The 16,030-nt window shown below is 51.7% G+C and overlaps 1 protein-coding gene across 1 annotated transcript; it reads left to right on the top strand.

The window, feature by feature from the left end:
- The first annotated feature begins 8,118 nt into the window (after positions 1-8,118).
- LOC120708495 (RING-H2 finger protein ATL74-like) lies at positions 8,119-9,489 on the top strand. Its single transcript, XM_039993780.1, has one exon. It carries the CDS (start codon positions 8,535-8,537, stop codon positions 9,147-9,149), a length of 615 nt encoding a protein of 204 aa, XP_039849714.1. The 5' UTR covers positions 8,119-8,534; the 3' UTR covers positions 9,150-9,489.
- The last annotated feature ends 6,541 nt before the right edge of the window (positions 9,490-16,030 follow it).

The following is a 16,030-nucleotide window of genomic DNA, read 5'->3' as shown; positions in this document are numbered from 1 at the left end:
AGACATAAAAATGAGTCTTAGATTCTTAGAATCACCATATAAGGGCTAAGGCTGGATAAACCTATAGAAGACAGATAGTATGTGCATGATAAACATAGTTGAAAGCTTAGTCTTGCTTTTCGCAATAATACGTGCTGATGTGGATGAAAGGGTTTCTTTTCATGAGCCATAAAGTAACTTAGGTGTACAGTCTCAAAGAACAATAAAATAAATTAGCATCAACGACACTTACATGCCATCCGACACTTATTGCATTGTATCGCAGTCGGAATTGGGCGACTACCAAACTACTTGATTGCTCGTGTCTCGCGGGTTGGAGGAATGGTCTAGCACACAATGACTCGAGGGATTTAAACTGGTTCGGGCTGAAATTGCCCTACGTCCGGTATGAGAGGGTGGTGCTCTCTCTGTATAGCTCGAGCCCAGGTGCTCAAAGCTGTCGGGGAGCTTACAAGCCTTCGAGTAGTGAAGAAATGTTTTTTTTGTTTTTCATCTACGTGTGTTGGATCCCCTTTTTATACTTCAAGTGGGACCCTCTATTTACACAATTCTATTGCTAGCGTGTGTTGCTTGCCCGCTGTGGTTGACTTCTTGCTTGTGTCAGTCGAGGGGCCCCGCTCCGTCGGTCGGGAGCGGTGGCAGTCGTCCTGTGCAGTTTTGTTGGGCAAAGGGTCTTCGTCCTCTCGTCCTATCCTTAGTCGGTCGGGGTCGTCTTCGTGCTTCGGTCGGGGCTCGGCGGTCATCCTGTCGCTTGTCCGTCCGTATGCATTCCGCACGTCCTCCCCTGAGCAAGCTCTGACCGGGGAGTGGCATGCTCGCTAACAGGCTCAGCTTGTCAGGGGGCCTCACCCGGTCGCAGTCGTCTGTCCCTGACGGAGTAGCGCCAGGGGGGTCATGATGACGGCGTGCGAGGCGGAAGAGTTGACGCCCTCTCTCCCGTTTTCTGTCGCGGGTACGGGTAGGTGGCACAATACGCATTGTGACCCCATCAGGAGGCTCTGTTCCGGTGCACGATCACGCTCCTCGGGAGTGGGCGGTGCGTACAGTGGCATGGAGTAGGCGTGGCCGCCACGTCCTCGCCCCGGATCGTCTCTTTGGTGAGCAAGGCCCGGGCGGCGCGGTACGGACTGCCGCTGTTTGTCTCTGCTGTCGATAAGTTGCCGTGTGTCCATCTTTCAGTTTGATCGCTCGGGCACCGGCCGTTCTGTGCAGATGCTACAGTTTGCCTGGGCCCTTATTGGGCCGGATGTTGGGCCCTGGAGAGGAGGAGTAGTGGCTTTGTTGGGGGGACCCCGAGTCCTTACCTCCATCACATTGTTATTCGATCTTCCATTTCCTTGGTTGTAAAGTTGAATAAATATTCCACTCTGTTCATCTTTGTCTGTTAGAACACTATACGTATCACTTGTTGTTTGAATTCTATAGTAAGGTCTTGTTTAGTTGCAGGTGTAAAATTTTTGAAATAGAATCTTTTCGCATTTGAAGTATTAAATATAGACTAATCACAAAACTAATTACAGAACTCGTCTGTAAACTACGAGACGAATCTAATGAGCCTAATTAATTTGTCATTAGAGTATAGTTACTGTAGCCATTACTGTAGCAATTAGTGTCTAATCATTGTCTAGTTAGACTCATTAGATTCATCTTGTAATTTACAAACAAACTATGTAATTAGTTTTATATTTCGTTTAGATTTAATACTTCATGCATGTAAGATTTCCGTTTGATGTGATAGATTTGGAATTTTGAATTTTGCAATTAAACAAGGCCTAACTTTGTGTGTTCATTACATGCGCTGCAAACTCAACAAAAATATAATAAAAGTTGTGTCAGAGACTATATTTAATATCACTTCGACTTTAGCTTCTAACATCTCCATCTTTTAGTTTTACGGTCGTCATCTCATTTACAACTCTTACTACTAAGAAAACAAACCAAGTCATATGTATTTAAAAAACTTATATAATCGAATATTGTCCCAGCCTCAAATTGTGTTCCATTTTTATCATTGGATCGTAGCATTGTGCGTGATTCGTTCATGATCGTATGGAAAAATAGATCCATACAGTGCATAGTCGATTGGTCAACATCATCTCCTGGAGAAGCACCACAAAGCTCGCCCTACAATCAAGCCGATGGATAATATGGAAATAATTTATCTCTTCACTAATCTCCATGATAATGAGTTTAATTTGAAATTTCAAATTAGATTAAGGCTATGATATACTTAAATCTGTTATAATTCCTATTTTCTAGTATGTAGTTCAAGATCTCAAATTATATTTTTTTGGAAAAGAGAATCTTTATTAATCTTAGACAATTACATCAAGATGGTACAATTATATAAGATCCATCCCGGCCTCTGCATAACTAAGATGCACACAGCCTATGAAAAAGGAACAAAAAAAGAGAACACCATGACCTAAAGATCATGCCGCAGTAAACTACCACAAGCGACTTCACCTTCATCCGCTTCGCAAACCAAAGCAGCTCTTGGACTATGAAGTAGGCTCCCGAGACAACACCTCCAACGAGGAAATGGCACGCGCACATACCGACATTGCAGTGACCCAACCAATTAAGGCCAGATCAAAGGTTTTCACCTGAGGGAGTAATTCATCTTAATCCAAACAATGTCTTCAACAAGGTCACTGCCAGGTTCAACCAATTAAGGTCAGACCTAGGAATTTCTTCCCGGAACCGGTGAATTAGTAACAAGTACCACCACGACAAAGTCACACCGTGTTGCTTCCCCATTCTTACCAAGCCAATGCTTCCATATAGACCAGACCTGACCCACTTTAAACGGCCACGACCTCCAAATCCGGCAGACCATCTGAATTCGTAACCTGAGATACCATGCTGCAAAGTAGCCACTGGGTACCCGTGCATAATCCACCGGAACAAAGTGCAGATGAAATCCGTCTTCGAGTAAGAGAATCCACGAATAAAGCCAAGGTGACTCATGTCTCTTGGTCTATGTGAAAAACAAAGGCGAAATTGAAGATGTCATCACCAGAAGTAGTTGCAAAGTCCGGAGCTAGCCCTTCCAACACCAAAGCCGAAGGCGCATCTACCGGAGAGGAGTCACCACTGGAGGCCAAGCCGACGTTAGATCTGCATCCGAGAGCCCCGAAGCCACCCATCGTGAACCACACGGAACTGCCAAAGCGGCCGGGCGCTGAGAAGAACGAGACCTCTATGCTGCGTCGGAAACGCCGGTGAGATCACCCAAGAGGTCACCTCCAACTCCGTGAAGCCAGCGCCACCACGCCTCAATGCCTTCCATGCAAGCCCCCTACCGAGGGCACCGTCCCCTGCCCTGGGGCTGCCAGATCCGGATGCAAACCCGGCGCTGCCCGAGCCACCGCACCGACGGCAGCCGGCTGTGGCTGCAGCGAAGACCCGCTCCGACGGGATCCCACGAAGATGGGGCCGCAGAGCCGGCGGTGCCAGATCCAGATCCAGCCGCGCTGCAAACCCGCTGGAGTCGCATGCCCGCCGCGGGACTCCCATACGGGAAGACCCCGAGGGGCCCGACCACTGTAGCCCGTGGTCGCCGCCGCCGCCGCCGTCCTCGGTCGCGCGCGAGCGGCCCAGCGACGCGGCGGCGCCGCCTTGCCCGCCACGGGTGCCGAACGAGGGATCTCCGACTCCGTGGCCACTGGATCCGGCAGACCCACCTAAAGCCGGCAGCCATCGCGGGCCACTTGCGAGACCTCCCAGATCTTCGCGAGCCACGCCCATACGCGAGGAAAGAACCCCGCCGCCGCCATCCTAGGAGGGACGCGGACTTCCGGACCCCTGCTCAGGCAGCGGCGAGGTGTGGACGAGGTTGGGGAGGGGTGGCTGCGGTGTTGGCCTGGGTGCCGCCCGTGTCGCCCCTGGGAGGAGATCTCAAATTATATAACCAAGAATGAATACTTCTAACAAAAAAAATTATATACAGTCCTAGATCTTTTTACATAACATTTGAGGGGGGGGGGGTGATTTATGGACTCACCTGATTTGAAGCATAACCACAACACGCTAGTGTGTTGTGAGCAAAAACTAGAATGACTGAAACCACTAGGCAGAGAGAAAATGTTCCCATGTTGATGATTATGGAGCAGCAAACAACCCGAATGCTAACCTATATAGTTAAGCAAACTATATCCAAAGGTATTAAGTGTCATCCAAATGCTAACCTATATAGTTAAGCAACCATGCCATCTTTAGATGTAGTTGGCTGCATCAATTTCAATTACCTACAAATATCCAAAAGTATTAAGTGTCATCCAAAGATATAGAACCTGCTCGGCTGCATGCTGCAGGCTGCAGCTACGGTTGTTGCAGCCGCTTCCTCCAGCTGCAACCAGCCAAGTTGTTGGGCTGTGTCTGCGGCCACCGCAGCCAAGCACACCTATAGCATATATTTATATCAAATCACACCTAAAAGATTTGATTTTATGATATACTTAATATCGTGGTCACCATCAAAGCAGCTACCGTAAACATATTGAATTTGCACGATACTTCTCCCATTCCAAAAGATGTTTAGTTTTATTCTAATAAATTAAACTCCCATAGCTTCTCAAGGATGGGGGCGAGGTGAGCTCGAAACGCGAGAATTTGCCTAGCTTTTGCCATTTGCTCGCAGCATGCCCCGACGTCCAGAGCCGCGCGGGTGAAATCTCACTCGGAACGCCACCGTGCACTGATGCAATCCGTTTGGAACTGTGGACGCAGATGAATCGCGTACGTCTGCAAGTTCCTCGTGTGCTCGCTCTACATCGCCGGAGGGTACGGTGATCCATGCGACGGCGGCACTGACGCCTGCGCCGTGCCCGAGGACCGCCGTTCTCGTCCGTCACCGCGCGGCAAGACGCCGGCGAACGTTAGCCAGCAGTGAGACGCTGTTGGAGCCGGTGGACGTCGTTTTCCCCCGCTCCGGTAATACTTACGGTGGTGGGCGCCGCCGCTGAGTAGCAGGAGGACTTGCTTTACCTCCCAGCCGCCGTACCAGCACACCGTCGAATGGCCAACACGGAAGGATCGGGGGAAAGAGCCGTCCCCGCGCCTCCTGGCCAAGAGCTTCCATTCCCAATCCGACGCTCCTTTTTTCGGCAGATTGCGGGGGTCGTGCTTCGGGGGGATAATTCCTGACGCGATTGATCTGCCGCCGGAAAAGCAGATCGACGACGGTGCCCGCGACGGGACCCGGCCGGGAGCCGGGAGGTAGTCGAGTCCGGGAGTGAAAGTTTCTGGGGGCGCGATCGATCCATCCGCCGGCGACGAGACAGCACCGAGGGCCGATCCGCAGCCACACAAGCTGCGGCCTGCGCGCTGCGCCACAAGCTCGTTGAGCTCGTCGCCTCTGGTCATCCTAGTGGAGGGGACCCGCTACTGCTACTCTGCTAGTGCTTCGAATCGAGCCTCGAGCCTATCTCGATTCCGAGCACAAAGCAGCTGGGGGCCTAGCTCTGTCTCGCTCCCAATTGTGCAGCGGATTAGAATATTCTGGAGAGGACGGACGCGACCTGCTTCCGCGTGATGATCCTTAAAACACAGTAGCTGCAGATTGCGAGACGGGAATGGATTCCTCGATCAAGCATTCTAGCACGCCCATAGCTCCTTTTTCGCTTCTTCTGTTTTTCCCAAGCCGATCGATCGGTTGGCGTGGCGACACCATCGTGTTTAGTTCGCTGCTACGTACCAACCGTCGTGTTCAGAGCACCACCCAAATGACACGTTCTTGCACTTTTCCAGTTTTTCTTGCCACGGGCACAGTACAGCACGAGGCCGATCTCCATCATAGGAGTAAATTAAAAAAAAAAAAGCTCACGCAACACAAACTGGGTACTTTATGCCAACTGCACTTGCTGAGGTGCGAGGGCTGTGATCGCGTGGCGGCTTCTGAATTGCTGTCACGGATTCTGACACGCAAGAGGTATCGCGCGTTCTGTAGGGGTAGGGCACGGCCAACGGAACGTGCACACATCCAACGTGGCCCACGTAACGGCGCCCTTGGCCCGGTGCACGCGGGATATTATTTTTTTTCACTTTATATTACCAGGGAAAGGGAAAGGAGCAGTAAGATACAAAACGCCCCGGCCCCACCAAGAAATATCTCGCCGGTGACTTGGAATACCACAGCATGCATGACGCAGCAGCTGTGCAGAGCTTACACGCGACAAAAAGGCGACGGTAACAACACAGCAGCATGCCAGCACTAGTACATAGGAAAGCTTAGTGTGTGTCACCGGGGGATCTGCATCCTTGTTAAACTAGAATTTTGTGATCAGCTGATCCTTTTTGGAGATTCTCTTGAGATTAATTATCCCTGATGCATGCAGGCATGCACGCTTACTCCACACAAAGTGTTCAATTACTTGAGCTGAAAACTTGGATACTTGATGAGTGAGGGAAAAAAAAAAAGAAAAGAATACCACACACAAACCGCGGATAACGACAAGAGCTAAGGAACCTCGTCCCCACCGTACTGGACTGAAAAAAATTGATCACAATTGCTGACACCATCTTATAATACAACGTATAGTAAGTGGTACCTGCTGCTGGACACGAGGAGGCAGACTAACGAACGAACTAATAAGGAGCAAGCTGATAAGCCCAAGGTCACTGTTCCAGCTTTCAACAGCACCACCAAAGCCACACCTTCAAAAAGGAACAGTGCCATCACAAAAAAATGACATTACCATCAGTAGTTGGTGACTTGGTGTCCATGTCCATGCACGGCTTTTCAACCTCGCAATCTGAGGTGAACTGATGCAGGGGCTCCGGATTAATTAGTTAAACGGGACACGCACACAACATCTAACCTGACCGCGTGACCAGATAAACTATGCAAATCACGACAAGCGGTTGCTGATCCTGCCGCTCCCCTTTTAATCGCTTTGCAACCTTTACTGCGCACTTGTTTAATCTGGAAGTTAGGAAAGCTGGAGTTCGTGCTGCCCTGACGACGGCGCTTTTGTTGGGGGGTTCAGATGAGCACGCACTACGGCTGGCCATTGGCGCTTTGCGATCGGACCGCGACAGCCTGAGCTAACGAAGAGCAGTTGAGTGAGGCGAGAGATAAGGCTGCGCTGGGCTGGGCTGGGCTTGGCTGTCTCCGGAAAAGCATCATGTTGCTACCTGAAGGCTGAAGCGGCTGATGGCACCGCCTGTCCTGTCACAGGCGTATTGGTAGGTAAGCAAAGGTTAGCTTTTCTTTTCCCTTAGTGCGCCTCCTAGGGTTTAAGGATAGATTAGACTGACTTTGCGGTAGATCCGCGGAGTGTCGCGAGCTGATACGATGATGCAATGCCCGCGCACTAGGCAGAGTAACCTTCGGAAACGAACTGCTACGGAACTGACAGGAGCATAGGACACCGCACAGTGCGGCTTGCGGCCGACTTTGGCCTGTTCTGAATCCTGATATTTTTGTAACTTTTTTTTAACATTTACAAAAGGTACCTGATTGGCACAACAGATTTTTTGAAAATTTTTTTTGCAGGTTCGGAGAAAACAGTTTTTTCATAAAAAAAGATTGCAGGTTCGGAGAATTTTTCACTGGATAGTGGCGCTCCCGCTCCCCCATTCATGAACTTCCAAAATGCTTACTTGAGCCTCTACACAACACTACGCACATCAGCAAATGTTTACGTGTAGGGCATGCAAATGCAAGCCACCACGGCGACAGAAGGGTGCAAAAAGATGCCTCTAAGGATATACACCGTTTCTTTTTAGTTCAAAGGTTTTTACTAGTTTTTCAGAGTGAGAGCTTATTTTGGACAATTATTACAAACTTTTGAACTTTTGAGGGGCGTTGGATACTAACAAAATACCCATTTGCACATCTAGGCGGCAGACCGGCAGTACAGCCGAGGGGAGGCCGATACGCCGGAGCCCGGCCGGGGCGCCAGCCAAAGCAAACCAAAACACGCGCGGGTTTGCATCGCCGCACGCGCGTGGCTAGCGCCTAGCGCGGACAAGCCGAGCGACCGCCAGGTGCACGCGCGGCAGGCCTAACGGACACAGATATTTCTCATGTGAGGCGCGGGGGTGCCCCCACCATAAAGTGACCCGGTGCCGACCGGCCCTCCGCCCCAATCGCCGCCGGGCGGGCCCTGCTCCGCGATCCTCCCCGGTCCCCGCCTATAAAATCTCCCTCCCTCGGCCACTTCCGGCGAGGAGCTTTCCACTTCACGGCCGGTCCTACCTGCAGCAGCCAGCAGCCGGCCCGGTTCGTCGCGAGCGACGCGAGACCACCGATCAAAAAGCCCGGCTCGATCACAGTGATCACAAGCATCAAACTTTTCCTGACCAAGGCGGATAGATACGGAGCGGGTGCTTAAAGCAAAGCGAGACTGCGAGAGCGCTCTCCGCTGGTGGTGACCGCCTATCGTGGTGGCTGCAGCAGCATCACCTGTACCGCCGGCGCGTGATTGCACCACGAGCCGTGTTGGTGGTGGAGACGGAAGGTGAAGAGGGAGGAGGACGGGGGTGGACCGGTGGTGGTCTCTTGAGAACCAGCGGCAGCGGCGGCGTCCATGGGCGTGCACGGGCGGTCGATGGGCTGGTACCTGGGCCCGCCGGAGTCGCCGGCGCCGGCCGGGAGCGCCGTCGCGGGGGCGCAGCACGCGCTGAGCAGCAGCCCGGCGGGCGGCGACGCCAGCTTCGACACCAACATGGTCATCATCCTCGCCGCGCTGCTCTTCGCGCTCCTCTTCGCGCTCGGGCTCAACCAGCTGGCGCGGTGCCTCATCCGCTGGGCGCGACGCGCGTCGGAGGGGGAGGGCGGCGCCGGCGCCAGGGGCGGAGGGCTCAAGAGGCGCGCGCTCCGGAGCATCCCCGTGGAGGTCTACGGCGCGTGCGGCGCCGACGGGGCCGCGGCCGTCGCCGCCGACGTCTGCGCCATCTGCCTCGGCGAGTTCGCGGACGGCGAGAAGGTGCGCGTCCTGCCGCGCTGCGCCCACGGCTTCCACGTCCGCTGCGTCGACACCTGGCTCCTCTCGCACGACTCCTGCCCCACCTGCCGCGGCACCGTGCTCGAAGCCGCCGCGCCCGGCAAGGCCACGACCGCCGCCTCCGCCCCCGCCCCCGCCGGGGGCAGCCGGCAGCAGCAGGGCAGCGAGGCTGCTGCTATCGCGGTGGTCATCGGATGACGTGGACAGGAGATGGGGCCCACGAGCCGATTGTTGGCGGGGCCACAGGTATGCGAGCTTTGTTCCGTGGCCGTGAGATATTTTGCGATCAGAAACCGACGGGTGGGCCCTGTACCAGTTGTTTATACTACTCCTAGTTTCCTAGGTCGCACACGAGTCAAGACTGCATGTCGTTCCATCATCCGATCGGCTTGTTGTCCTCTGCTCTGCTTCTGTGCAGTAGTTGTGCTTGGCTTCTGGCGGTTGCCCCTGTTTGTACATAGAGAGAGAAAATTTCTTGTATGCCGTGTAAAATGAGAGCTATCTATCGTCAAGAAATTTTGAGCTCCCGTCCATGCCATTGCCAAACAGTGTCTCTGCAACGGCGATTCTGAGTTCTGACCGTGTATGGACTGAGTGACTGACGAACTGAACCCACCCCTCCACCCTCCTCTGCACCAGTGCATAATCGATCTCGGCTCCTTCGTGCAAGCTGCGAGGTTTTCCCACGGCGGCGGTGGGCAACAGCCTACAGGGCTCGCGTCCACCAGCATGGCAGCACGGCTCCTTCGCGACGGCGGACTCCTCGGTTCCACGCTTACCACGGCGCCGGTGGGAATGGCATACATCGCAGCGGGCTCGCGGAGGCGGCGGTGGGCACGGCGAGCTCCCGTGCGCCAGGGGCGGGTGCGATGTGTAGAGTACAGCAGAGTAGCATACCATGGAGCCACAAACGCCAACTGTCTTACCCGGTGACGATAGATTCAGTCAGAAATGTCCACAAGAGTATTTTAAATTCCCAACAAACACTCCTATGAAAATAAATCGTATGTATATGTGATGTCCATTTTTTTTGAAAGGTGGTGTCCATATTTTGTCTCTGCTGTCGTAAGGGCAAAACTGTCTTTCCAGGTGGCGGATATTCGAATTGTAAAGGGAACGAAGGTTTTTTTTTGCGAGGAAAAGATTTTTTCATTAAGCATGACTGGTCACATTACAATCTTGCAGCACAACATGTTCAATACAACTGGGAACACTTCCTAACCAAACAGCCGAGCTGCAAACACGTCTAGCATGTAGTGCCAATTCATGTGCTACTCTATTTTGCTCTCTAGTTACCTTGACACGACAAACATTTTCCAACATTGTCATAATCATTTTGACATCTTGTACCAAACTTGCATGAACTGAACGATCAATCCATTTGTTACCAAGAGCAGCTAGACAACTAGAGCAATCAGATTCCATAATCACCGGACGATTGCACCAATGATGGGCCAACAATAAGCCTTCCCTGCAAGCCAAGAGCTCTACTTCTTCCGCAGAGGAGCAGTGAAATAGGAACCTCCATGCAGAGACAAGGACATGTCCATTGTGATCTCGGATTATCACACCTGCAGAGGCTTGACTTGTCGTTTCAACATAACTTCCGTCCACATTAATTTTAATCCAACCTTCCTCTGGCGGTCGCCACAAGAGCTTGGCAGTTTGCTTCTCCTTAGGCACTACTGGCTTTTGATTCCCTGCAAAAATATTAAGGGGTTTGAGATAGTGTTGTTTGCAAAGCTCTTAAAGCATGAGTTGAGGCCTTGATGGAGAGGCATCCTCCTCCATGTGTTACAGAATCACGATCACTCCAATGACGCCAAAAGATTAAGATCATTGCAGAGCGCTCTTCCTTGGATAAACGATCTAGCAGAAGTAGAAACCAATCTGAGCCTGAGAGTTGGAATTGGGGAACATCTGGCACCAGCCAATCTGTTCGCATTGCTTCCAAAAGAGCTCATGAATGAGGGCAAGCAACAACTGCATGGTAAATCGTTTCAGGCTCCATACCACAAATGTGACATGTATCATCTTTCAGGATATTCCTAGCCTTCCTATTTACATTAGTTGGGAGAGCATTTCTTACCAGGCGCCATGCAAAGATTTTGACTTTGGGAGGAATATCTGCTTTCCATATATGCTGCCATAAGAACGAAGTTAACCGTTGGTGATGAAGAGAAATGAAGTTCTTAAGTGGCACATAAATGATAGCTAAGCTTGTTTAGCATATAGGAATTTTCTAGCTTTTATGGATTTCATTCACTCGACTAATAATTTTCGTGACTTCAGTCTGAATTTTATGCTACTCTGGGGAACGGGATTGCTCTAAAAAAAACACGACAGGATTTGGGCCTTTGGGGAGGTGATCCGACGGATCGGAATTGTCGGGGACCCGTGGGCCGAGCCGTTGGTGCGGTGACTGGTGGAGGCCTCTCGTGGGCCATGTTATATTTCGGCCTCTGTTTTCATTGTCTATCTCGTAAAGTTTTCGGTGAAAAGAGGGTCTCAGGCCCATGGGTCGGCCCAATTATCAAATTCGCCTATGAAAGGAAGATCCAGGAATCGATCGCCGGAGACGTTTCAGTCTGCATTTTTTTTAGATCAGTCAGCGGAAAACTGAAAACTGTTCAGCCAGCAGAAGAGAAGATTACTAGCTTTTAGCTCGCCTGTTTGGGTCTGCTGTAGTCATGCACGGACTAGTTTCGGCCCACTGAGTTTCAGTCACCTGTTCGGCTGGGCTAATCAGCCGGCTGGAGTTGGCTGTTCCGTACTGTTGCTATTTTTGTGAGGGGAGCGCCCAGTTACAGCTGGAGCTGGTGCTGGAGTGAAGTTGAAATGTAACCCGATCCATGATCAACCCAATCCCCATCGAGCCAAAACTTTTGAACGGTTAGCTATTTTTTTCAACGTTAGTTCCAGCTTGAGGTGCGCCGTTATTCGCGAGATTCGTTGGTCATCAGTCGCCCAGTCAATAGTCCAGTTCTCGGTTCTCCTGCGAAGAAGGGAAGACACCATACGGGCCTCATACTACCGCTACTATACTGGTCTTCCTATTAGACCAAACGACCAACCTCGCGTCCTCGCAGAACTATATCCCCATCGATTCATTCCATATGTGTGTATGCATATATATGATTTCTTCAGAAGAAACAAACCACCCGAGCTGTGCCGCTGACGATCGAGAAACAGAAACACAGAGGGAACGCGATGAGCCGGTGACTCGGGAGTCAGTCTTGTTAGGTAGTTCTATACTTGTATTTCTTTCTAATAAACAGCCCGCTTAGAGGGTCGCCGCACGTTCACACGACTGGCGCGTGCGTGCAAATCGTCTGGTAATCGCGACGCATCAACGGCAAAATAAGAAGGCAGTGACCTTAATTAATCGCCCACGTGACGCTTTGCAAGCGATCATCGTTGCGCTGTCCCTCCCCTCCGGCCGCCGGGCCAAACAGGCAAACGCAGGTATAGCGCAGAGAGGGCATCGTCCACAGAATAACTGGATAATGATGGAGTGATTGGGCCGGTTTCGTTTCAAACTTGGCGCCGCATCGGGTTAGTTCTAATAGTTGTGGCCAGTCAGCGGTTGAGCACGTCGCTGCCTGGTGACCCCGAGGACTAGGATTTGGACCTTTGCGCCACGGTTTTTTCCAACTCGTGTTTATCCTGCTCACCTTATCTTTTACTCGTAATTATTAGTATCACACGAACGCTGCGGGCGTTCAAACGTGGCGCGAGGATCGGACTCGGACCGGACCCGTCAGAGCCGCGCGCGCGCAATGATGATTCTGAACTTGGCTGGAACGGCGCAGGTCCACCAATCCAGTAGCATCCCTGGTCATCAGGAACCAAAAGAAGGCTGGCGACGAATTTCGCGACGTGCCAGAGCGTGGAGGAGAGGTTGCGAACTGGATTATTGCTACTGTTTGTTTAGACCGCTAGGTACGCGGCAGAGAACGCCGCCACGCTCGAGACGACCCGGGTCACCATTGGAGCCCCCTTGAAGCTTGCTCCACTGTCGATCCGCCTCTCCAGTCCTCCTCGGCTCCAACCGACCGCGAGAACGGGTTTGTGGTGAGTCGCTTGTGCTCCCTAGCCTCTGTTCTCCTTCCATTGAGTGCCGCTGGCGTCGGTGAGCGACCGCCGCCACCCTCGCCGCGCTCGCTGCCGCCTGGTGCGCGGTGTCAAAGATAGGAGTCGCGGACGGTCCGCCCAGGAGGGGCTGGACAGTCCGCAGGCCAAGATAGGATTTGTCCAGAGACGATGCTGTCTCTGGTGGTTCTGTAAAATAGAATTGCGGACGGTCCGCTGTTTGAGTGCGGACAGTCCGCCGTAGGGTCGAAAAAGTTGTCCAGACTCCAGAGACGTTTTCGTCTCTAGTGGGTTGGCAGGGTGCACGGCGGACGGTCCGCCAAGGATTTTAGCGAGTTAACCTGCGGGCGGTCCGCTATTTGAGTGCGGACAGTCCGCCGTATAGGGTTGAGTTTTGTCCAGAGACGTTGGGGTTCTGGTGGGACTGCGTAGTTGAACTGCGGACGGTCCGCCATTGGTTGCGGACAGTCCGCAGGGCATTCCAGTTGAAGTAATATAGTTTCATCATTGAGCTGCACTCATTTATTTCATATGCATACGTGTAGCATCCGCAGCTGAGGGCGCCGTATTTGAGGTGATTGCGGCACCACAGGAGCAGCCGGCGCAAGCCCAGGAGGAGAGGTGTGAGCACCCGGCCCAAGGCCCGTCTGACCCCAGCTCTGTGCAGCAGCCCGAAGACAAGCCCCGGTGCACATCCTATTAATTTAAATTATGACACCTATATATGTATTTTGGATGAAAGTTTTGGAATGAAAGAAAGAATAGAATCTGAGACCGGGCGGGAGAAGTGTAGTTTCGCCATGTCGGTTAAGGACCGAGCCGTTGTTGGCCCTGTTGATCATATTTGAACTGTACTAACCGCATGCCGGGAGTAGGAGGTAGTCGAAACCGGTAAGCCGAGTACTGCCTTGCTTCGGAAGTACAGAACTTCTACCCACCCCTTAGGGCGAGTCGAGTGGCCGCGGAGAATTGGGATGCATGAGTTTACTTTTGGTGGTCTCTCGTAAGGTTCTCGTAGGGCGAGTCCGACAGGGCTAATGCGTGCCGTGTTGGTTAGGTCCACCTTGCAAGGTTAAATCAAATCGATTAGCCGTCAGTCGCTTCGGATATGAGCACCTTGGTCAATGCGTCGCACCGTAGTGTTGTGATGGAAAATTTGGTTATATCCACATTGATGAATATATGCATTATTATTTATTGTTCCACTATGGTTGCTCTAAATTTGGTTATGCAAATATTAGACTATGCTAATTTATATAGAACTTGGGCTAAAATAAGAAAAGTGTGGAATTAATTTAGTCGCTGTTTTCTGCAAAATAACCACCAGCCAAAAGCCTTGCATGTCTAGATATGTGGGCTAAGTTATACCCACTGGTCGGGTAAGCCTTGCTGAGTATTAGTATACTCAGGGTTTGTTGCCACAATTATTTCAGGGCACGCAGACGTAGACTGCTGTCCCTATTGCGCCAAGTTCATCCGCCGTGATGTAGAGGGATGGGAGGTGGTGGAGCCAGATGTCTAGATAGGGATCTCCCTAAGGCACACTTTTGGTAGATGTAGACCCCTTTCCTCTAGTTGACCCGGAATTCCAGTAATGCAAAGTTTGTAAATTATTTATTTATTCAAACTTGGTTTGTAAAACTTAAGGTAAAGTCTTATGTATACTTGTTGTATTTTCCAATATGTGTCGTGCTTGTACCATCTGCGCCCACCCTCGCGTGGGACTATCGGTGATATTTTGATCGGGACGTGGGTTGAGAAAGGATCGCCAAATTAAGCCGTTAAGCTAATGAGCCCGATGTGTTCAAATGACGGCCATTACGCTTAATTAGAGTTTTAATTTGGCGGTTCTGTCACAGCTGGTATCAGAGCCGAAACACACCGAGGGTGGTACAGGCATGACTAATTTTAAGTTTTTTTTAAAAAATGAATTTTTAAGCGTAGGGCGAGCATGCATCTCATTTTTTTAGTGTTTTGGGTTCTTCCGTAGGAGTTGATGGGGGTGTGAGTCTACGATCCTAAGGACCTTTGTAAATGACGTACAGACCGAAAGATTTGGTAGGAGAGGTGTGAAAGGTTGCGAAGGTGTCGTTGGCCGGACCGGAGACAATGTCGGGTAGTTTAAAGCGTGTTCAGCGGACAGTCCGGTCAGGACCCGCGGACGGTCCGCCGGACATTAGAGAAAATTTCCCAGAACCATTTGAAACTGAGTCGAAGGGCCAATATGTACAGCGGATGGTCCACAGATCTCAGCGGACGGTCCGGTTAGCTGGATTTTTGGTACGGCGGACGGTCCGCCCATGTCGTGCGGACGGTCCGCCATACTATTTTCGGCTGGACCAGGGTAGATCGGTCAGGCCGATCGGTTGCGTCGATCGATCGCCTGGCCCCGCCTGCAAGCATCATTACGAATTGTTTTGAAGCTCTACAATCTGTATTGTGCCATGACTAGAAAGGATTAGTTATTATCGGTTTTGTTTTAATTTATCTGAATGGTGGAACTAACCACGTCGTGGTTGAGTGCAGAATGGGAGAACCACCGAACCCTCCTGAGTTGGCCCAGGCCATTGCGGTCATGCTCACCGGGCGCGACGAGCAAACCACACTTCTCCGTGAGCTCGTGCAGCAGGGCAGAGCACCACGGCCTGAGCCTCACCACCAGCCGCCTGTTCCTGGGTACCAGGAGTTCCTGGGGACTCAGCGGCCGCTGTTTCACAAGGCCGACGAGCCGTTGGAGGCCGACAGCTGGCTTAAGACCATGGAGTCCAAGTTCACGTTGTACCCCTACAATGACAACGACAAGGCGTCGTTTGCAGCACAGCATCTTAGGGGTCCCGCACGCACATGGTGGGACAACCACGTGGCTATGTTTCCTGCTGGCACTCGGTTCTCTTGGAATGAGTTCAAGGAGGCTTTTAGAGCACACCACATTCCTGCATGGGTCATTCGCAGGAAACTCACCGAGTTCTTGGCCCTAAAGCAGGGTA

The sequence above is a fragment of the Panicum virgatum genome, chromosome 5K (assembly GCF_016808335.1).
Source record: "Panicum virgatum strain AP13 chromosome 5K, P.virgatum_v5, whole genome shotgun sequence".
In the NCBI taxonomy this organism is placed as follows: Eukaryota; Viridiplantae; Streptophyta; class Magnoliopsida; order Poales; family Poaceae; genus Panicum; species Panicum virgatum.
The sequence above is the reverse complement of the archived record's forward strand: the minus strand, read 5'-3'. Positions and strand labels throughout refer to the sequence as shown.